Source organism: Rhineura floridana, chromosome 1 (assembly GCF_030035675.1).
Source record: "Rhineura floridana isolate rRhiFlo1 chromosome 1, rRhiFlo1.hap2, whole genome shotgun sequence".
NCBI classification, from domain to species: domain Eukaryota; kingdom Metazoa; phylum Chordata; class Lepidosauria; order Squamata; family Rhineuridae; genus Rhineura; species Rhineura floridana.
In genome coordinates this window covers 316,674,013-316,697,141 of record NC_084480.1, presented here as the reverse complement: position 1 = coordinate 316,697,141, position 23,129 = coordinate 316,674,013, and the positions used below count along the sequence as shown (strand labels likewise).

The 23,129-nt window shown below is 42.9% G+C and overlaps 1 protein-coding gene across 3 annotated transcripts in view; it reads left to right on the top strand.

Annotated features, from left to right (window-relative positions):
• TSNARE1 (t-SNARE domain containing 1) overlaps window positions 1–23,129 on the top strand; it is a 647,930-nt gene that overhangs the window by 300,091 nt on the left and 324,710 nt on the right. For all 3 annotated transcript variants that reach the window (XM_061608012.1, XM_061607992.1, XM_061608002.1), the window contains one exon: window positions 21,767–21,857. In XM_061608012.1, the coding sequence (XP_061463996.1) occupies window positions 21,767–21,857 (91 nt within the window). The remainder of the gene's footprint in view (window positions 1–21,766; window positions 21,858–23,129) is intronic.

The following is a 23,129-nucleotide window of genomic DNA, read 5'->3' as shown; positions in this document are numbered from 1 at the left end:
AAGCTATATGATGATTTTTATTAAAAATCAATGAAAGGAAACAATTGGTTGTGTGTGGGGGGGAGAAAACCAGAAGGAAAAAAGGGGGTAACCCATTGGCTCACATTAACATTAAAATAACCATCAATACATCCATCTTAGTTTGCACATCTGGAATTATAGAATCGTAGAGTTGGGAGGGGCCTATAAGGCCATCGAGTCCAACCCTCTGCTCAAGGCAGGAATCCAACTTAAAGCATACCCAGCAGGTGGCTGTCCTGCTCAATACATGTCATCCAAATGTCCAAATAGGTATCCAAATAAGTTGACATATATATGTAGCAAAGATGTTAAGGTCTTTAAGCCATTGCATAATAGATGGTGGATGTTTATCCTTCCAGGCTCAAAGTATTAGTCTTTTGGCGACCGTAAATGCTTGCCATATCCATTTGTGTTATCCTGCCATTAATCCCCATGCTACAGGAATATAATATACATGAACATCTGGAAATATCAAGGATTTTGCCAATACAAAACTGATGTGGGCAACAACCTCAAATCAGAAAGAAAATATAACTTGGGTATTATTTATTTATTGAAATAAGGTTTGTTTTTCGCTGTTGGAGTTATTTTGGAAGCACAGGTCCAAGACAATACCAGACAATATGGACACTTTTCCTTCATTTTGATGGTACATCTCCTGCTTCTCATTGTAAATTCTTCCATTTGTTGACCTAGACCCTAATTATGGCACCCTCCAGATGCTTTTAGACTCCCAACTTCCAGCAGCTCCAGCCAGGATGGCCAGTGATCAGGGATGATGGGTCCAACAAATTCTGGAGGGTGCCAGGTTCGATGAGGTTGTTCTACATGGAGGATCTTATACTGAGTCAGAGTATTTGTTCATCCATCTCAGAATTGTCTCATCTGATTGGCAGCAGCTTTCCAGGGTTTCAGGCAGGAGTCTCTCCTAGCCCTACTTGGGACGTTCTGCATCCAAGTCATGTGCTGTTGCACTGAGTTAGAGATGGGGCAACTGTGACTGTCCAGATGTTGCTGGACTACAACTCTTCCACAACCATCAACCATGCTAGCTAGGTATGATGAGAGTTGTTGTCCAACATCATCTGCAGGGCCACAGGGGCCCTTTCCTGCTTTACTCCATCCAACGACGATTCTCAACCAAATCTTGAAGCTCAGTTCCTTTTGCCGTTGCTACACTGTCAGCATAATGAACTTGCGGGGTTTCACTCTTGGAGATCCATTCATAAATCAGGTGGTAATTAGATTTAATTTACATGTAGTGCTTATTAAAAAAATAAAAGCTTTGGAATTTCACCTCCCACAGCATTTTATTTTATTTTAATATGGAAGAGCAATAAGAGATATCAGTATTATTTTTATTATTAGCTTTCTGTTATCCTTCTCCCCATGGGACAGTGAGAAGTTAATTAAAGGGATGTCTCAGGCGGAAAGAATTGGATTCCGAGCAATGTCACCCTACGGTACAGCAAGGGAGATTCCTAATCTATATATCTGTACAGACATACTGTGCCAGAAAAGCATTCACAGGAGAAGGAGCTACATTTGTAACCACATTCCATTGCCAGCAGGAAAACCAGGCAAGCAGAGAAATGGTTGAGGGCGATTCCTTTGCAACTAATTTAAAAGACACGCACGCCTGTAATAAAAGGCAATTTACCAAAAGCAAACTTGAAAAAAATGGAAATGGACTGCCTTCAAGTCTATTCTGACTTATGGCGACCCTACGGAGAGGGTTTTCATGGTAAGCGGCATTCAGAGGGGGGTTACCATTGCCTTCCTCTGAGCCTGAGAGGCAGTGACTGGCCCAAGGTCACCCAGTGAGCTTCATGGCTGTGTGGGGATTCGAACCCCGGTCTCCCAGGTCATAGTCCAACACGTTAACCACTACACCACACAATAAATGCATATAGAAGCAAGAAGTTAAAGGAGCCATTAGAAGTTGGCAACTTAAAAAATAAACATAAAATACTTGGGTGAAACCACACACCTCTGGTACCTAAAAGACAGGAGAGTCCATGCCAGCTATGCCTCCCTGGAGAGGGTACTACTCCCCTCCCTTGGTGAAATCCTTTGCTCTGATGGAGGTGGCATTTGGAGATGAGCTTCAGACCATGACCTTAGTGCACAGGCAGTTTGGTACAGGAGGAGGCACTCCTGCAAGTGCTTGAGTTTCAGACTGTTTGGGGTTTAGACTTAAGCACCAGCCCTTTGAATTGGGTCCAGAAGTTAATAGGCACCCAATGAAGTTCTTCAGAAACTGGCAAGATACAATCTTACTGAGCAGTGCAAGTCAAATCTCTGCCCATTGCATTCTGCATAGACTGAACCTCAGAAGAGTCCTTCTCGTTCAGATCAAAGGTCCATCTAGTCCAGCATCCTGTTTGACAAAGGAGCCAGTCAGATGGCTATGGGAAGCCTGAAGGCAAGTGCAATAGCCCGCTGCTGTTGTTGGTCCTCGGTGATGTTCCTCTGGTATTCAGAGGTACACTGTCTCTGATCCTGGCAGCGTCTGAAGCTTCTGAGCTGGCTCCAAAGGCAGCTCTGCACATAATTGACTGCAGTAATCAGTTTGGGATATTAGCAGAGTTTGGATAACAGTGGCCAATCTATCTCTGTTCAAGTGAGACCATAGCTGGTGCACCAGCCAAAGCTCATGACAAGCATACCATGATCCAAAATCACCTGGACCTCTCTAAAGTCAAACTGAATCAAGGAGCACACCCAAGCTATGAACCTGTTCTTTTGGGGGAGTGCAATTCAATCCAGAAGTGGTTGCATATCATCTCCGTGTCCTAGAGATCCATCTACCTATAGGGATTCCATTTTGTTAGGAGCAAGCTTCAACTTATTGGACTTCATCCAGCCTATTACTGAATCCAAGCACTGTTTCAGCTCTTCCACATCCTCACTCCACGTACATGACAAAGAGAGAAGGGGTTAGTGTAGTCAATATCATACTATGGATACTTCATTGCAAGTCCCTGGATGACCTCTCGCATCAGCTCCATATAGTTGTTAAAGAGGATGGTGAACAAGAAGGAATGGACCGCGTAGCACAAGTGCCATCAAAAATATGTCTCCACAGAGCAGGTCCAGAAGTACACCATCGTCAATGGCATCAAAAACTACTGAGAGATTAAAGAGATTCAATAAGCTCATATTATCCCTGTCTCTCACATAAGAAAAACCTGCTAGATCAGGCCAATGGCCCACCTAGTCCAGCATCCTGTTCTCACAGTGGCCAACCAGCTGCCCAAATGTAACACCTGATGCAGGACCTAACGGCACCTGCGTTCTCCCCACTTGGGATTCTCAGCAATTTGTATTCAGACGCATACTGCCTCTAACAGTGGAACCTCCAACATTCAGATGCATACTGCCTCATACAGTAGACCTCTCCAAGCAGAGGTCATGCATCAGAGCCCAAAACAGGCCTGAAGCCAGTTTGAAATGGGTTTAGATAAGCCATCTCCTCCAAGACAGCCTGGAGTTAGGCTGTCGCCATCCACTCAACTATCTTTGATTTGGATTCCTGCATTGAGCAGGGGGTTGGACTCAATGGCCTTATAGGCCCCTTCCAACTCTACTTGTCTATGATTCTATGATCTTTCCTAAGGCAGGGATATATATCCCCTAACAATGCAGCTCCCATTTGGGAGAGTTATACATCTGGCATTACAAAATATTTTGTAAACTTAGGCAAAAATGAGAGTGTCATGCTAATTTGCAAATTTGTTTCCGTACAATTGACCAAATCTGTACGCAATTCTTATGTACAGGAAAAAAAGACTATGGTATGCCTGTCTGTCTCTTTGGAACATAAAAAGTTGCCTTATAATGAGTCAGATCATTGGTCCATCGAGCCCAATATTGTCTACAGTGACTGGCAGAGGCTTTCTGGGGGTTCAGAAAGGGAATGTTCCCCAGACCTTCCTGGAGTTGCCAGGGATTGAACCTGGAACATCCATTCATCAGAGCATTCCCACATTTCATTGGAGAACTAGTTCCATGGAGTCTTCTATGCTAGTTACCTAAAGTTAGAGTTGAGTGGATCCAAACCTGAATGGATCCACAGCTCCCATTCCCAAGAAACCATCTTGGCTGTGGAACCCTCTCCCTGCTTGCTGACCTCTTTCCACCTGGCCTGGAAGGGTGGAGCCCTGACTGACTGCAGCTGTAAAAGGTATCATTACCTGAGGATGCCAGAGACCACCTTGACTGTGGGGTGTTGTTTAGGGGCTTCTGTTCGGGTAAAAGTTTAATTTCTGATGGTCGGTTTTTTGTTTTGCTGTTACTGGGATTATGCTTCTGTATTTTATTGTTGGGTTTTATTAGGAATTATAAGAATGCATGTTTTTTATGATGTTTTTGTTAACTTATTGACTATTTGAATTTATTTCTTACAGTGAGTTGTGTAACTTTTTTTCTGTTCATGTTGTGAGCTGCCTTGTGCATACATTGTTATGGAAAGGCGACATACAAATAAACAGTGATGATGATGATGATGATGATGATGATGATTCTGAGCATCACTGCTTAGGAAAACCCTTGCCAACCTGGCACTCATCAGCTGCTGCTGTTCTGAGCTGTAGTCTAAAACATCTGAAGGATGCAGGCTAGCAAATGCTGGGTCAAGTATCACTTCACACTGCAAGAAAGGGTCCTGAAACTATTTACATAGGAACATAGGAAGCTGCCTTATACCGAATCAGACCCACTGGTTCATCCAGCCCAGTATTGGCTACACTGACTGGCAGCAGCTCTCTAGGTCTTCAGACAGGGGGTTTCTCCCTCCCCTACTTGGAGATGCCGAGGACTGAACTTGGGACCTTTGGCGTGCAAGGCAGATGGTCTGCCACTGAGCTACAGCCTCAATAACAAGACAAAATATACAATAAAAATAAATTAAAATGAAACAATACAAAAAGTGTCCACTGTTACACACTTGTCTGTTGGGAACCGTCGTGTGCGAATCTGCCACCCGCATATCTCTTTAAACTCGCCTCCTAGAGAGGAGGGGAATCTTTTGCTGGAGAGAAACTAGTGGCTTGTCCTGAAATGTGCCTAAATAGGATGTGTATAACCCGAGAACGTAGATCTGATCCAGGCTGAAGCAAATCTTAATTTTATTCTAGGAAAAAGAGAAGAATAGTGATATAGAAGTTACTGGGTGTGTGGTAGCGTTAATTATTAATATCCTAGCCCATTCATAACTCTAAACTAAAGAGATAATTGGTCCCTACTGCTATAAGAAATAGCAGCAGAAATTAGCTTTCCTAGGCCCAAGGGTGTGGGTAGCGGAGTACAGCTGCAGTGAGGTGGAAGAGCTAAAGCAGGAAGGAATCTGTTTGCCGCAAGGGTTGCACCAAGGCAGAAACTCCCTTCCAGACTTGTGGCCTGAAATCCTGTGCTGTGTTCCTTGAGGGCAGAGGGAGCAGCACAAGAGCACAAGAAGAACCCTCTGGATCAGGCCAGTGGTCCCTCTCGTGCAACATCCTGTTTTCACAGTGGCCTGGACCTGAGTACAAAGAGCACGCTCCTCCTGCAGTTTCCAGCAATTGATATTTGGAAGCATACCCTCTCTGCCTGTGGAGCTCAAATCGCCACCTTACGTCTCAAACCCTGCTCTTAAATACACGTTCTCCTCCCAAAAATCACGTGGAAAGGTGGGTTTTGGGGAATGAGGTGATTCTGTGCAGGGAGAATACATTTGCTGACACTTTGTGTGTGTGTGTGTGTGTGGTGGGGTACTAGTTCTGCTGTTCTGACATGATGGGCTTTTCCTGCTAGGTGTGAGGGTCTTCGGCTGGGAAAGCAAGATATAGTTCCTGTCTTGTTCTGGATGTGCCTTGGGGGAGCTGCCAAATTTATTATTTTGAGGATTGTTGCAATAGATGCCCGTGTACCTGTCTTTTTAATAATTACTGAGGCTTAATAGGTCAGGAAAACTAGGAGGCAATGAGGAAGAGTAGTCCAAGGTAAGGATGGAAAGATCTGTCAATTTTCGTTCTCTCAGTTTCTCATTTTTTCCCCCAGTCTTAAATTCAGTTCACATTTCTGCAGCAATTTGTAATATTTATTTTTAAATCCTCATGGAAATTCTTCAGGATTTTAGTGTGGATTACTCCTAATAGCACATTTCTGTAGGCAGTTTTGACTAATGTACATATTTTTTGCAAACTCTGCCTGATCACACAATGCATGTTTGTTATGTTATTTTCGCTCATATATTGGTTTCCATGCACACTTTCCCCTAACATGCATTTTCGTAAGCGTTGTTTGGTTGGTAAACTGCATTGCAAAATTTGAATAAGTGCAAATTCCAAAGGATGGCTGAGTTTCAGTTCTCATATTGCTTAAGGAAGTGTGAATTTGATTTGTCTTGAAATACGAACTGAAACTGATTTATTGGCTATCCCTAATCCAGGGTTCCTTTATGATTGCCAAATCTCCAGCTACAGTAAACCAGATGCTTGTCTGCCATGGGCACATGAGCTTTCAAAAATCCCCCAACAATGTGAAATAGCCACCCCACCCACATAATAATGAACACCCAAAGAAAATGACCAAAAACTACCATTAGCACTGAAATGTGGTGCTGGAGGAGAGCTTTGCACATACCATGGACTGCAAAAAAGACAAATAATTGGGTGTTAGAACAAATTAAACCAGGACTATCACTAGAAGCTAAAATGATGAAACTGAGGTTATCATACTTTGGACACATTATGAGAAGACATGATTCACTAGAAAAGACAATAATGCTGGGAAAAACAGTGGAAAAGGAGGAAGGCCAAACAAGAGATGGATTGATTCCATTAAAGAAGCCACAGACCTGAACGTACAAGATCTGAACAGGGCGGTTCATGACAGATGCTCTTGGAGGTCACTGAGTCATAGGGTCACCATAAGTCGTAATCGACTTGAAGGCATATCAAAACAAAACAGAACGAAACAAAAGCTCCTGGAAGAATAAAAATGGCTTTGCCTGGCACCAGAAGAATGCCAAGCTTCCCTGGGGAATATCATTATGTTTGTATCAGGTGACCAGTAGGGCTGGGAAGATTGTAGTCTTCAATCTAGAATGTTTAAAAACAGTAACTAAATGGACTAGTGTTCAAACAGCAAGTGCTGTAAACACTGGAAATATCAATAAACAATGTATGGAGCCTCCTCAAGACTGTCCCATTGTCTATTTTCATCATTGATTCTTTGGCTGCCCAATGCAGTGATGGAAAAAATGGCCTCTTCTTCTCCTTGGGTTTTCTTCCTTTTCTTTTTTTTTAAAAAAAATCTGTAATATGTATCTGAAGCACTGCTCTGTGGCTGAAGAGATGTTATCTTCATGGTACACTAAGTTCTCATTTCTAGGATTGCTGGGTACTGTGCATAAAATTGTTGTGTGTTTCTTTTTAATCACAGGCAGCTGTTCCACCTGTGTTTGCTGTTTTGAAGTTCTGGGGAGTTCTTTGTTGTAAAGTGATGCACACGGCATAGATTTCCCATAGTGGTGACGCAGCCAGTCATGTATCCATAGAATGCACATTAGTTCAGGCTAAACTAGATCTCTCAAGGGATCTTTGTCTGCTTCTCTCCACAAGTGAAAAATTGGCTTCGGGAGGGTAATTTTTGATCTGGGGAAAAAAGTGGCCCTCATTCTCGTCAGACTTGCAGTCTTCCCTTTCATGTTTCTTTTTAATGGAATAAATAATAGAATTCTGTGTAATACCTACTTTTGCCCACAACTGTGATGGCGGTTATTATTATATACTTATAAGGAGACCTGTTGGGGAAATTGTCCTTTACTATAAAACATGGAGATTATTTCTTTGTGGCTTTAAAACAAACCATCTGCCATCTCCTGCCCTGGTTGTATATCTGTGCAGGAAATTAAAGGGTGGGATCAATATATAGGCCACTTGGGTTGGGTTCAGCTAACTTCTATTCAAAGTAGACCCATTAAAAGGGCAAGTTAGTCATGCCCATTAATCTCAATGGGTCTACTCTGAGTAATGACTCATGGATATTTTATTTATTTATATCCTGCCCTTCCTCCCAGAAGGAGCCTAGGGCAGCAAGCAAAAACACGAAAAGCACTCTAAAATGTCTTAAAAATAAAATAATTTAAAACATATGAAAACAAACCATCTTAGAAACCTTTCTTTTTAAAAAATAATAATAAAATCTTAAAAAGCAATTCCAGCAGAGACACAGACTGGGATAAAATCTCTACTTAAAAGGCTTGTTGAAGGAGGAAGGTCTTCACTAGGCACAGAAAAGAGAATAGAGATGGCACCTGTGTAATATTTAAGGGGAGGGGATTCCATAGGGTAGATGCCACTACACTAAAGGTTCACTTCCTGTGTTGTGCGGAATGGACTTTCTGGTAAGATGGTATCTGCAGGACACCCTCACCTGCAGAGCGGACTGTTTCACTGGATATATAAGGGGTAAGATATAATAATAAAATTTTATTTGTTAGTCGCCTATCTGTCCGACTTAACGGACACTCTAGGCGACTTACAGCAACATGATAAAATACAATAACAATCCACAACACAATTATCCATTAAAACTAACATCAGAACATCAAGTAGTACATCAAAAGCTATGCCACCCCAAAATTCCTATAGGCCTGCCTGAATAGCCAGGTCTTAAGAGCTCGGCGAAAACCCATCAGGGAGGAGGCATGTCGAAGATCATAAGGGAGAGAATTCCAGAGGGTGGGGGCCACAATCGAAAACGCCCTCTCCCTGGTCCGCACCAGCCTAGCTGTTTTGACCGGTGGGACCGAGAGGAGGTCCTGTGTGGCTGATCTTGTAAGGCGGCCTAATTGGTGATACTGGAGGTGGTCCTTCAGATAAACTGGGCCGAAACCATATAGGGTTTTAAAGGTCAATACCAACACCTTGAATTGGGCCCGGTAAACTACTGGAACCCAGTGTAGATCTACCAACACTGGGGTGATGTGATCTCGGCGACGGCTATGCTTAATCAAGCGTGCCGCCGCATTCTGTACCAGCTGCAATTTCCGGACCGTTTTCAAGGGTAACCCCATGTAGAGCGCATTGCAGTAGTCCAAGCGAGAGGAGACCAAGGCATGTATCACTCGTGGGAGCAGATGCAAAGGAAGGTAGGGTCGCAGCCTATGTATCAGATGTAATTGATACCAAGCTGCCCAGCTCACTGCTGAAACCTGAGCCTCCATGGACAGCTGGGAGTCAAGAATGACCCCTAGGCTGCGGACCTGGTCTTTGAGGGGTAATCTCACCCCATTAAGCACCAAGTCAATGTCTCCCAACCTTCTCCTGTCACCCACGAGCAACACCTCGGTCTTGTCGGGGTTTAGCTTCAGCCTGTTCTCACCCATCCATCCACTTACTGACTCCAGGCACTTGGACATGGTCTGCACAGCCAGCTCTGGTGAGGACTTAAACGAGAGATAGAGCTGAGTGTCATCCGCATATTGGTGACACTGCAACCCAAAACTCCTGATGATAGCTCCCAGCGGCTTCACATAAATATTAAATAGCATGGGGGAGAGGATAGAACCCTGTGGTACTCCACAGTTAAGAGGCCAAGGGTCTGAAACCTCATCCCCCAATGCCACCCGTTGGTACCTGCCTGAGAGATAGGAATGGAACCACCATAAAACCGTGCCCCCCATTCCCAATCCCTCTAGGCGATTTAACAGGATACCGTGGTCAACGGTATCAAAAGCCGCTGAGAGATCCAGGAGGACGAGGAAGGTATATTCTCCCCTATCCAACACCCTCCTCATATCATCCACCAGAGCGACCAAGGCTGTTTCAGTTCCATGTCCGGTCCTGAAGCCTGATTGGAAAGGATCTAAATAATCTGCTTCCTCCAAGTGCGTCTGTAGCTGTTTGGCCACCACTCGCTCTATCACCTTGCCCAAGAATGGTAAATTAGAGACTGGGCGAAAGTTGTCCAACTCTTGGGGATCCAAGGAGGACTTTTTAAAGATGGGCTTTATCTTAAAATGGGATATTTCAGCTATCCTGGTCCCAAGCTGTATAGGGCTTTGTACACCAAAACCAGCATCTTGAACTTAGCCTGGTAGCTAATGGGCAGTCGATGTAGTTAGTTCAGCAGTGGGGTAACATGTTGGTGATACGCTGACCCGGTGAGCAGTCACACTGCCACATTTTGCTCCAGCTGCAGCTTCTGGACCAACTTCAAGGGCAGCCCCACCAAGAACACCAGCCTGGAGGTTACCAGTGCATACAACCCTCTGTGTGGAATACTTGGATTTTTGTTAGTCACCTGATTTTGTTGGGCTGCAGTGGCTGCAGAGAGTACCTTGAACCAGTGAAAGTGGGCCAGGATAGTGTCTGGAGGCCAGGCAGAAGGCCACGTAAATGCCAGTGCCTGGGGTCAAACGACATGGAGTGGTGGGCCAAGGAACCAGCCAAGATGCTCATGCGGGAGGTAGCAGTCTGGAAGTGGAAAGGGTTTAGAAGTTGTCATCAGTGACCAATTGCCCAAACCATTGCAGACACTGAAGCTTTAATAGCCTTGAGTCAAAGTATATCTTGGCAGTACTTTAGAGTGAAATGGAGGAGAGGGAGATGTGAGGCACAATAAGTGCTGCCTGGATAAAGTTTGTATACACTTTTCTATAAATTTCTAAACACCCTCCAGATGTTGCTGGATTCATCAACCCACACCATTGGCCATGTTGGCTGGGGCTGGTGGGAGTGGAGTCCAATGTCATCTGGAGGGCCACAGGCTTCTCACCCCTGATTTAAATGACACCTTGTTTTATTTATTTATTTTATTAGATTTTTAAACCACCCTATAGCTTTCTAGCTCTCAGGGCGGTGTACAAAAAGGTAAAAACAGATTAAAATACAATAAACATGATAACAATACACTGTAAAATGTAGAAACAAAATCAAGACAAAGACAAATTAAAATTAAATTAAATTAAAATGCCTGGGCAAACTCTGTTTGTTTGATTTATATGCGGCCCTTCCTCCCAGCAGGAGCCCAGGGTGGCAAACAAAAGCACCAAACACACTTTAAAACATCATAAAAACAGACTTCAAAATACATTAAAAACAAAACATTTAAAAACATTTTTTTAAAAAAAAAAAGCTTTGAAGACATCTTTTTTTAAAAAGTTTAAAAACATATTAAAAAGCAATTCCAACACAGACTCTGTTAAGACTAAAGCTCTTTTCATGTGTCACTCACATGTTTGTGTGTGTATTGTGCTTTTAGCCCAGTTTTCAGTGTTGCAACTCCCTCCTCCAACTAACCACACATTGTGCATGACATTGGAGGCTGCCCCACCAATGTTGGCCTTCCCTCAGCAAGCCCCCATCCACCTGACCTCTTCCTTGCATCCAGGTCAGGGAGTGGCACTGCCTGCTTGCTTGCAGTGAGCCCAGGGGGTGAGCTTGACTGACAGCTTCCTCTTCCTTAACCCAAGGTGTTCTTTGTAGAACTCAGCAGGGATGAGGATGGGGACCGAACTAGAAGGAGTTGGTTCATTGGCTCTGATTCTGCCTATAGTTGGCCTCCCTGCCTTAGCTGTACCAATGGGTGCCAGCCGCCACTGATGCATGGTTGTGTGAAAAGAAAGCCCAGTGGATCAAGCTCTTACTCATGAGTAGTGGCTGTGCACAATTGGGACACCCACACAGTCAGCTGACATGATGTCAGGGTAGCCTTCACACATGCCCATACCGATGAGTAATGTGTGAATAAAGGTTAAGCTGAATCTATCCTGAGGTTAATTACGGCTTTTTTTGGTGCTGTGGCTCAATATAAGCAGATATAGGTCATATTTATTGGGCGTGCCCCTAAGCTAATGGAATTCTTGAAGTTAGCCTTTGATCTAATTGAGGAGATGACTTACTGTTGAGTCTCTTAGCTGTACTACTTTGTCATGTGAGATCATCATTGGTTCTGCCAGTAGGTATGGAGATGATTGATCATCTGCATACTGCTGCTAGGGTGGCTGTTAGTTATAACGGGGCAGCTGGGAGGGCAGAACGTGGAAAAGTTACTTTTTTAAACTACACCTCCCATCAGCCCCAGCCAGCGTGGCCACTGGATTGGGCTGATGGGAGTTGTAGTTCAAAAAAGTTACTTTTCCAAGCTCTGGGGGAGGGAGGACCTTTTGTTGATTGCTAAGAATTGGGATGAGGTCTGTGTTGAGTCCAGAGGCCTGGGATTCTTAGAAATAAGAACTTGGAGTAAGACTATGGTTGTGGAATGTAGAGGTTCATTTCAGAGTAACTTCCTTGCTCACAGAGTGCTGTTCTTCTTTTCAGAATTCAGTATAACTTCTGTGGTGAACCAGCCTATGCATGGAATCCAGGTCTGGATCAAGGAATGGCTTGGCCATAGATTTTACATCCCCCCTTTTTTGTTGTTGTTATGTGCCTTCAAGTCGATTACGACTTATGGCAACCCTATGGATCAGCAACCTCCAGTAGAATCTGTTGTGAACCACCCTGTTCAGATCTTGTAAGTTTAGGTCTGTGTCTTTCTTTATAGACTCAGTTCATCTCTGGTTTGGTCTTCCTCTTTTTCTACTCCCTTATGTTTTTCCCAGCATTATTGTCTTTTCTAGTGAATCCTGTCTTCTCATGATGTGTCCAAAGTATAACCTCAGTTTCATCACTTTAGCTTCCAGTGATAGTTCTGGTTAAATTTGTTCTAACACCCAATTATTTGTCTTTTTCGCAGTCCATGGTATGCACATAGCTCTCCTCCAACACCACATTTCAGATGAGTTTATTTTTCTCTTATCCACTTTTCTCACTGTCCAACTTTCACATCCACACATAGAGATCGGAAATACCCTCCTTTTACCCTACATGGAAATGGACTGCCTTCAGGTCGATCCCGACTTATGGCTACTCTAGGGATTTCATGGTAGGCGGTATTCAGAGGGGGTTTACCATTGCCTCCCTCTGCTTGCCACAGCTGCACAAGCCAGCCCCTTGTCCGCAACTGCCAGCTCGGGGGCAACTGGGCTCCTTGGGACTATGCAGCTTGCCCACAGCTGCACAGATGGGCACGTAACCCCTGAGCCGCTCACTGTGGGGGTTATCTTTAGCTGGCCCTTGACACCCAGGAGACACGAGCAGGGATTTCATAGAATCATAGAATAGTAGAGTTGGAAGGGGCCTATAAGGCCATCGAGTCCAACCCCCTGCTCAGTGCAGGAATCCAAATCAAAGCATTCCCAACAGATGGCTGTCCAGCTGCCTCTTGAAGGCCTCCAGTGTCAGAAAGCCCACTACCTCTCTAGGTAATTGGTTCCATTGTGATATGGCTCTAACAGTTAGGAAGTTTTTCCTGATGTCCAGTCGAAATCTGGCTTCCTGCAACTTGAGCCCATTATTCCGTGTCCTGCACTCTGAGACTACTGAGAAGAGATCCCGGCCCTCCTGTGTGTGACAACCTTTCATGTACTTGAGATAATCCCTGCATTGTTTTCAAGGTGCTTACAGATTGACTGCTTTATAATCTGCTCCAGAGTTTTTCCAGGGGTTGATGTTAGGTAACTGGTCTGTAGTTCCCTGGTTCCTCCTTTTTGCCCATTTTGAAGATAGGGACGGCATTAGCTCTCCTCCAGTCATCCGGCATTTGAACTCACAGACTCTGGACTCCCAGCCAGGCTCTCCTCTCCGCTGTGCTATACCAGCTGTTTACCCTTCATATATAACCACAAATATAACGGAAAACTCAGAACACTTAAAATAACTTCTACAACTATATAAGAAAACCTAAATTACTGTAACCAACTATGCGATAAAAGGAATAGAATAAAACTGGATAATTGGTATATGGCTCACAAGTATAGTTTTCTTTATTTAACATAGTCTTGCAAATAGCTTGGAGCATGACTGCTGGTCCTTGTTTGATAACATTGGTTATTTGTATCTGGAATGCATGTTGGATTCAGTACAGCAGGAGTAGTAGATTGGAAGTCGCTGTCACTTTGTACAAAGTCATCATCATCGCCTGGTCTTTGAAACGAAGAGATGCTGTGAAGTGGCTTAATGTGAGACACATTTCTTGTGACTTGGTGAACACCCCTCTGTGCTGTGACCGTTGTGCCATTTATCATTGTGATTTGATATGGCACAGGATAGAAGGGCACTGAGAGTCTGTTACGAGGCTGGAGGTCCTTAACAATGGCCACATCCCCCACTTTGAATGGCGCTACTATGGCTCGCCTGTGTTTGTACTTTTTCATTGTAAGCTTTGCCTTATCATCACCTTAGCGCAGGAGTGCTAGGGATGGGAGAGAATATCTGACAAAATCGAACCTGGTACCGGATCCCAACTGAATTCACTAGTTTGGTATCCCTTTGGAGCGGCATCGATCTCTTGTGGCAGGCCGTGGCTGTAATCTGCATGGATTTTGTGGGTGCAACTGCAATCGGCAATAATTTCCCCCCTGAAATCCTCCCCTGATTTTAATAATTTTTTGTAATTAAAATATTGTGTCAACCACAGGATTTCCATTTGTCCATTATATATTACAAAAAATCTTTATTATCGCAATATAATTCCCCCAAAAATAGCTATATATGTCTTCAATGTTAATTGTCAAAACATCCTGCAATGTCATGTTTTGCAAGCAAGATTTCTCATAGCATTCTGAATCTCTTGCGTGGGAAACGTTATGATGATAAGACTGACCCACGCTACCGGCCTCACCCCGCCCCACCCCTCTTTCATTGCTGCTGTCCTGAGCTAACCAAGGGCTCTCTCTCTCTCTCTCTCTCTCTCTCTCTGCTAAATAATAACAATTTAATTTTTAGGCCACCTATCTGGCCGAAGCCACTCTAGGCGGCGTACATATTAAATTCAATAAAATACAAAATACAGTAAATACAATAAATACAATAAAATACAAATAATCAACAGTGACAGAATAGCAGCAATTGTAATACATAGCAACGGGCATTGAGCATATAATTAGCCCATCCCGATAGTCCCAAAGGCCTGACCAAACAGCCAAGTTTTTAATGCTTGGCGGAAGGTATCCAGGGAAATGTGTGTAAGTGACCGGAGGCCATTGAGGTATATCTATACAAGGTTCTAACCGCCCGGGCGTAATTAGAGATGACGCTCCAAATATAAAGTTAAAATGGGCAACCCAGGTTTCTGGCAATATCGGGGGGATAGGTATTACTTTGTCCTGTGCAAAGCCTCTCTGTACCAGGTTCCAGAAATCTGTATCCTTTCGATGTACAATGGCCTGGTCAAGTTCTCTCCAATTGTCAGCGTAAAACTTTAATTTCTTTTCTTTTAGGAGGGTTTTATACGCCCTCTTTAGAACGAGTAAGTCCTGTACAACTACACTTGATGGAAATTTCTAATTCTAATTTGTGCCGACATTTCTTTCTTTTTAGCTCTGCACTCTCCATCGTACCATGATTTCGCCTCCCTGGTCTCTTTTTTGGGAATAGTCGATGACACATAGTTTTTGAGGGACATTACTACTTGATCGTATATGCTCAAGATATCTTTAGGGTTGGAAATCGCCCTAGAGTGGAGGGATGTTAAATGGCTCGATTCTAATGCATGCTTAATTGCCGAAATTGAAGACCTGATTATGACCCTCCAATCGAATAAAGCTCCAGGGGGAGATATGTTACCCCCTGAGCTTTTTATGATGGATAGGACATGGAGGAGCCCTATATTAGCTGCCCTTTTTACACATATTAATAATACGGGTGACTTCCCACAAGGGTGGCGCACCAGTATTATAGTTCCCGTGTTCAAGAAAGGAGACCCAGCTGATCCCAGTAATTACAGGCCTATCAGCCTAATTGACATTACCGCGAAATTATATGGGAGATTTTTGTTAAACAAACTGGTAGAATGGAAAATAAAACATTCAATTATATATCAAGAACAAGCGGGTTTTAGAAAAGGAAGAAGTACGATGGAACAAATATATATTCTACACCATCTTATAAATAATGCTGTAAAGAGAGTAATTCCATCGCTATATATAGCATTTATTGACTTTGCAGCAGCGTTTGATTTGGTAGACAGGGAGTTGCTATGGGACAAACTAGAAAAATCAAATATTGACAGGCGTTTGTTGTGGCTTATCAAATCATTATATCATGCTAACACGGTAAGGGTACGATTAGGGATAAATGGCGCCCTGTCATCAAATATTTTCACTGGGAAAGGAGTGAAACAAGGGTGCTTATTGGCCCCTTTTCTTTTTAATTATTTTATTAATGATATAGTTCCGGCCCTTTCCTCTTTAAATTTTTTCCCACCTTCTATAAAGGGGGAAAAAAAATCAGTTTTATTATATGCGGACGATTTAGTACTTTTTGCCCTAAATAAAATAGGACTAAAAAGAATGTTAACCAGGTTAGAAGATTTTTGTGGTAGTCAACATCTCCAGATAAACCATGCAAAGTCGAAAATCATGATTTGCGGAAAATACAGGAAAACCAAAAATGTCTGGACACTGGATGGAATCCGTTTGGAACAAGTCCAGTCCTTTAAATATCTTGGGATAACTTTTTCGTCAACGCTCACCTGGAAACCACAACTAGAAGAAATAAAATTAGCTAGTGTTAGAATATTAGGTCAACTAAAAAAATTCTTTTACACCAGAGGAGGACAGCAAATTGCGCCAATGATAAAAGTCTATATAGCTAAAGCATTGACGAAATTACTTTATGGAGCAGAAATATGGGGTCATTTGCTAAAGCCATCTATAGAATCCATTCAAAATGTATTCCAGTGTCATGGCCCCATCAGAGGACTCCTCAGATGAGGACGACTCGGGAGTAACAGCAGCAGACCCAGGAGCAGCAGGAGACACGGAGGAGCCTCCTGAGAATCCAGCTCCTTCTGCCCCTCAGCTGCAGAGCACCCCAGGGACAGCAGAGGCCTTGCAGCCAGACACAGACAGTGCACAGGATACTCCCCCCTCACCTGCAGAACGTAGACAGCAGAAGGTCAGGCAGAAGAGAGGCAGGCCTGTCTCCTTAAGGCCCAAACGCTGAGGACTCACACCTGCTGTCAACCTTGCTCTTTATAAGGCACACCTTGGCTGCAGCTTGTTGCTGACTGCAGCATCAGGCGTGGCTTGTGTGTTCCTAGTTTCCTGGCACCCTCTTTCAGACTGACCCCTTGGCACTTGATCCCGGACCTCTACTGACCTCACTTCTGGACTCCTGACTCGGCAAGTACGCTTCGGACAAGCCTGGCCCTTATCAGCTCCCCTCCTCCTAGACCTGGCAGATTTATGACCAGACTGCCGGCTAAGGACTTTGCTTCCCTGCCAACCACCCAGGAATTTCCAGCCCCCCACCGGCACTGCTGACGCAGTGTAGAGCTGACATCCTGAAACAAATTCTGGGTCTTCCGAAAGGTACGCCCTCAGCTCATGTAAGGATGGAAATGGGAATCCATTCCTTGAGGGCTAAAATCGACTTAGCAATATTGCGATTTTGGAGGAAAATATTACTTTTGGGGGACCACTCAATTGTCAAAGACTGTTGGCATGCACAATTACAAAAAGGGGGTTGGGCAAAAACAACAAAAACAATAATTGATTATTATAAGCTCTCCTCGTGTGATCTTAAAATTTTTACGCCGACGGAACTTCGCAATTGGGTTTTTAACTTTGATGAGACTCAAGACAGGTTATATATTGTGTCATCCCCGTATTCGAGATGGTTTCCCCTTTTTAAACCTAATTTTCGTACAGCTGCATATTTTACTACCTTACAAAACCCGTTGAAGCGTAAAGCCTTTACGGAAATTAGGTTTCAATCAATGCCTACATCTGTCCTAGAGGGCAGATATAAGGGGATCCCGAGGGGGCAACGTTTTTGTATATGTGGTTGTAAGGAGGTTGAAGATCTTGTTCATTATATATTAAATTGTCCATTTTATTTAAATCCGAGAAGGAAATTTTTAGAGATTTTTATAAAGCCTAGAGAGTGCCTTTTACCAGATATTTTAATCACAGATTTGCTGGTAGACAACCACAAAGAGATTACAATAGCGGTTACAAATTTTGCTCTTGCCGCAAAACATATTAGAGCTCAGTATGTTAAAACTACAAAACAAACACCGGATTCCTGAAATTAAATCCTTTGACACCTGATATGTTATTGTAATGGTTGTGATATTTTGTATGCTATGCAATGGCCTATGGCTACAGTGCAATAAACGTTTGTTTGTTTGTTTGTTTAAGTGTGTGTGTGCCACTGTGTGACTGACAGTGACAGACAGTGTCTGTGCGGGGGGGGGGTGCGCCGCCACCGTCTGCCTGTGCCTCTCCCACACTCTCTCAGACTGTGTTTTTTAACTTTCTGTTGCTTCCTCGCAAGACCCTTGTTGATGTTCAATCATTGGTGCAGCTCCTGCTGCCCTGTCTAAGTGTGAGAGTTTTTAAACGATTTTAATAAACCGGGAATTCATTGCTTAAACCAGATCATAAAGCAACCTAAAAATTAAGCAATGTTTTTCTCCGCCACTAAAAAACTACTTTGGATGCTGTCATTTACATAAGTAGCTATGAAAACAATTACATAATTTTTACACAGACACCAAAAAAACCCTGCAGATCAAATCACCCCAAAATGCATGCAACAAATTTGATCAGCAAGCACCAGACAAAATGGAAACAAAAAAAGGACCGTCCGGTAAAGAAACGACGGACTATCAAACTGCATGTGGATCGGCACCATGCAACAAACCCCATCCCTAAGGGGTATGTCCTTCAGTAGGACATCAATTTGAGGCAATTTGGTTCGTACCTCTGTGCCAAACATTATGGTAGCTGGTGCCATACCAGTGGAACAATGGGGAGTGGTTTGGCACCTGCAGAGAAATTGAAACAATTCCTGTTTTATATTTGCTCCCTCTGCTGTAGCAATCTGGATGTTGTACACTTCAACTCCAATCAGCCCCAACCAGCATGGATTAAGGGAGCTCGAGGGCATCATCCTGTCATCTTCCGGATAAATTGTGCCGAGTCGTGTTCTCTAAAGCACAGCCCTACCTTCTCTGCTTACATAAGTTGTGAACAGAACATCCCTTTTCACAACTTAAAGGATTACCTGGAGCCGGGTACTGGTTTCATGTTGTTGTTTTGGTTCAATGCCCCATCACGCTTCACCTTCCAGCTGTGAAATTTCACAGGTGCCAGTTGGTTATTGTTATGGTCAGATCTGCATTACAGACATCATGAATTCATCATTCAGGTCTAAGATATGAGGCTGCATTTTTTATTTTTGTGTGAATGTTTATTTTCAAACCATAGGTTATTCTTACAGTTTGTTAATTGCTGCAGTTTCACCAAGCTCAACAGCTTAAAATGTTCAGGGGGAGGGACCCTCCTTTTTAAATCATCATCATCAAACTCTATATCTCAGAAGTTGATCTAGGATGTATTGATCGGTGCACTGGGTATGGATCTGAGAGAAGAGTAGGCATAGAAGTTCATATGTTATATTGGCCTTGTTTGCACGTAACGCTATGCCACTGTTTATTGAGCCATGTTTTATTAAACCATGGCTTAGTATTATGTGCAGTCCTCTCTAGCAGCTTAACTATGGTTAGTTTACTGCCAACAAACCGTGATCTGAAGTCATGGTTTGTTGTTGAGTTACAAATCTTGGTTTGCCTTAACTATGGTTTGACATTACTTGCAAGACTAGCACCCTTCCTTTCTCATGGTTTGTTTGGCCACTTCACCCCAGGTGCTCACCAATCTATAGAGGTGTGAGGCAGGAGCTATTAGGGGAAAAAACAAAAGCAAGTTTTGGAGAAACGCTGCATGCTTTCTTTGATTGTGGGACAACACATGGTTACCTCATGGTTTGTAAACAAATCATGGCTTAGTGTTATGTGTGGAGGGGGCAATTATGAAATGGTTTCTCTTCACTACAGTATAGTTAGCCTTTTTTTTACCCTTCCCAAAATGGGCTCCTGCTGGGAGGAAGGGCGGGATATAAATCAAATAATAAATAAATAATAAATAAATATTTAAAACTCAATGTTGGCTTTCTCAGAGGCTTAATCACAACAGTAGGCCAATCAAAGGAGTCCCTTTGCAGGTGTTTATTGGCCCTTTCCTGGTAGCCTAACACAGCAAAGCATATTCAACCACAGAATACTTCTGGAATGGGAGGAAGCTATCATAAACATAAAAAAAATAGACATCAGCTTGCTCAGAAACTTAGTGAGGGCCGTAGATCTCGCAGCCTAAAACAGTGAAGTACGTTAAGCCACAGAATACTGTTGGTGGAGGAAGACATGCAACATTTTGTGGCAGGGCCAATAGGGTGTGTTGTTGTTGTTTTTACTGAGCAGGAGCAGTCTATCTGAATACTCTGAATTTCACAAAAAATAACGTTGAAGTTCCACAGCTAGTCTTACCTCTCCACATTCTTAACAGGGTATTGCCTGTGGTTATCTGGCCAACACGTTGACACAGGTTCTTAAGACACTCAACATTATCTCTGCTGCCATCCAAATCTGTGTGGAGTGTTTCTGTGATCCAGGCTTTGCCAACCTGATACACTTATATCATATATATGCCACCCTTTGCACAAGCCATAGGACAATTTACAAAAAGCAAATAGATTTAAAAAATACATGAAATAACACAGTCCTTAAAGACACATAACAAATCACGAATTAAAGCAGTTACGAATAGGAGCAACAGCAATCACGTCTCTCCTCTTCCAAACATCTGCTGAAAAAGATTCTTCTTGTGTTTCCATGTAAAGCAATACAAATATGATGTCAGACACACCTCAATAGGGAGGGAGTTCCATGGGCGAGAATCTACCACTAAGCAGGCCCTTTCCCTGGGGCCCACATTGCAGAGTCCCTTCAGCCTCATGTTGGCTGGGGCTAATGGGTGTTGTAGTCCAAAATATCATAAGGCCGTTGTATAAATCTATGGTGCGGCCGCATTTGGAATACTGTGTACAGTTCTGGTCATCTCATCTCAGAAAGGATATTATATTGTTGGAAAAGGTTCAGAAGAGGGCAACCAGAATGATGAAAGGGATGGAGTGACTCCCTTATGAGGAAAGGTTGCAGCATTTGGGGCTTTTTAGTTTAGAGAAAAGGCAGGTCAGAGGAGACATGATAGAAGTGTATAAAATTATGCATGGCATTGAGAAAGTGGATAGAGAAAAGTTCTTCTCCCTCTCTCATAATACTAGAACTCGTGGACATTCAAAGAAGCTGAATGTTGGAAGATTCAGGACAGACAAAAGGAAGTACTTCTTTACTCAGCGCATAGTTAAACTATGGAATTTGCTCCCACAAGATGCAGTAATGGCCACCAGCTTGGATGGCTTTAAAAGAAGATTAGACCAATTCATGGAGGACAGGGCTATCAATGGCTACTAGCCATGATGGCTGTGCTCTGCCACCCTAGTCAGAGGCAGCATGCTTCTGAAAACCAGTTGCCGGAAGCCTCAGGAGGGGAGAGTGTTCTTGCACTCGGGTCCTGCTTGCGGGCTTCCCCCAGGCACCTGGTTGGCCACTGTGAGAACAGGATGCTGGACTAGATGGGCCACTGGCTTGATCCAGCAGGCTCTTCTTATGTTCTTATGTTCTTAAAACCATTGGAAAACACCAGGTTGGCGAAGGTTGCCCTCTATGCTTTCATGAATGGCTCTTGAAAGAATGTTTGATCTTTTTGCTGCAAAGCTTTTAACCTCTTTTTTGTTATTTTTGGAAGGCACACAACTCAACAGGAGACCAACAAAACAATCACAACATGTACAAATGCTATCCGGCAGCTATCGGAGGTCATCAGAAGTTCTTCTAGGGTAAGTGGCCACTGGAATGTTTTTGGCTCAAGTTGTGCATGCTTTACAGCAGAATTCTAGATGCTGAAAATGAAATAAAAATGGGAACGTCGGAAAGGAAGTGGAAGTAGAAGCAAAAAGCCATGGGGCAGAGTCAAAACTAAGGACGAGGGAGACATTTGATTTAAATTGCACTTAAACACAAAACTACCTAATTCTCACTTTCGAAAACAATGTGCAAACTGACACACAGACTCCCTGTGAAATTTGCACTTCTCCAAATTTTGCAATATGGATCTGCAGCCAAGTAATGCATATACTAGGGGAAAGTGTGCGTATAAAGGCATACATTTGTGAAAATGACATGCAGAAATGTATTATATTAGGGAAAATTGCTTTGCAAAAATGTGTGTATGAGACACATTTATTTATTTAATTTATGTCCTTCCTTTCATCCCAGAAGGTGCCCAGGGCGGCAGACAAAAGCACTAAAAACATATTTAAAAATAAAACGTCTTTAAAAATAAATCATTAACACATTTTTTTAAAAAAAATCTAAAAACAATTCTAACACAAATGCTGACTGGGTCTCCACTTAAAAGGCTTGTTGAAAAAGGAAGGTCTTCAGTATATGCCAAAAAGAAAACAGAGATGATGGCTGTCTAATATTTAAGGGGAGGGAATTCCAAATTGTAGCTGCCACAACATTAAAGGTCCACTTCCTGTGTTGTGTGGAAGAGACCTCCTGATGAGATTGTATCTGCAGGAGGCACTCACCTCAGAGTGCAGTAATTGACTGGGTATATAAGGGGTAAGATGATCTGTCAGGTAAAATTGCATACAAATATTAGAAGAGATTTGCACTAATATTTGTGGATGTGGAAATTTGGAGAACTAAATTTAAGACTGGGAAAATGAGAAGCCAAGAGAAACCGAGATTAACAGATCTGACCATCCCTAGTCCAAAGAGATCTCTATTGATCCAATACATTTTGTCCCCTGTGAATTTCTTATGCATAATAAAAGAAGAGGCAGAACATCTAAATGCTGAACCTGTGGTTTTCTGGATTTTCTTAAAGATATTTAATTAGTTAGCTATTAAACAAATAAATATATCTTTCGACTATCCTATTGGCTGTTGTTCCCAATCCTATGCATGCCTACTCAGAAGTCATCAGAATTTTTGAACCTTAATATATATGGGAGAGGGGTTCTCAATGAAATTCTCCTGTCAAGTGTTCTTGTTTTGTTGTTGCTTAATTAAATCATAAATTTCTTAATGTGAAAAGTTTC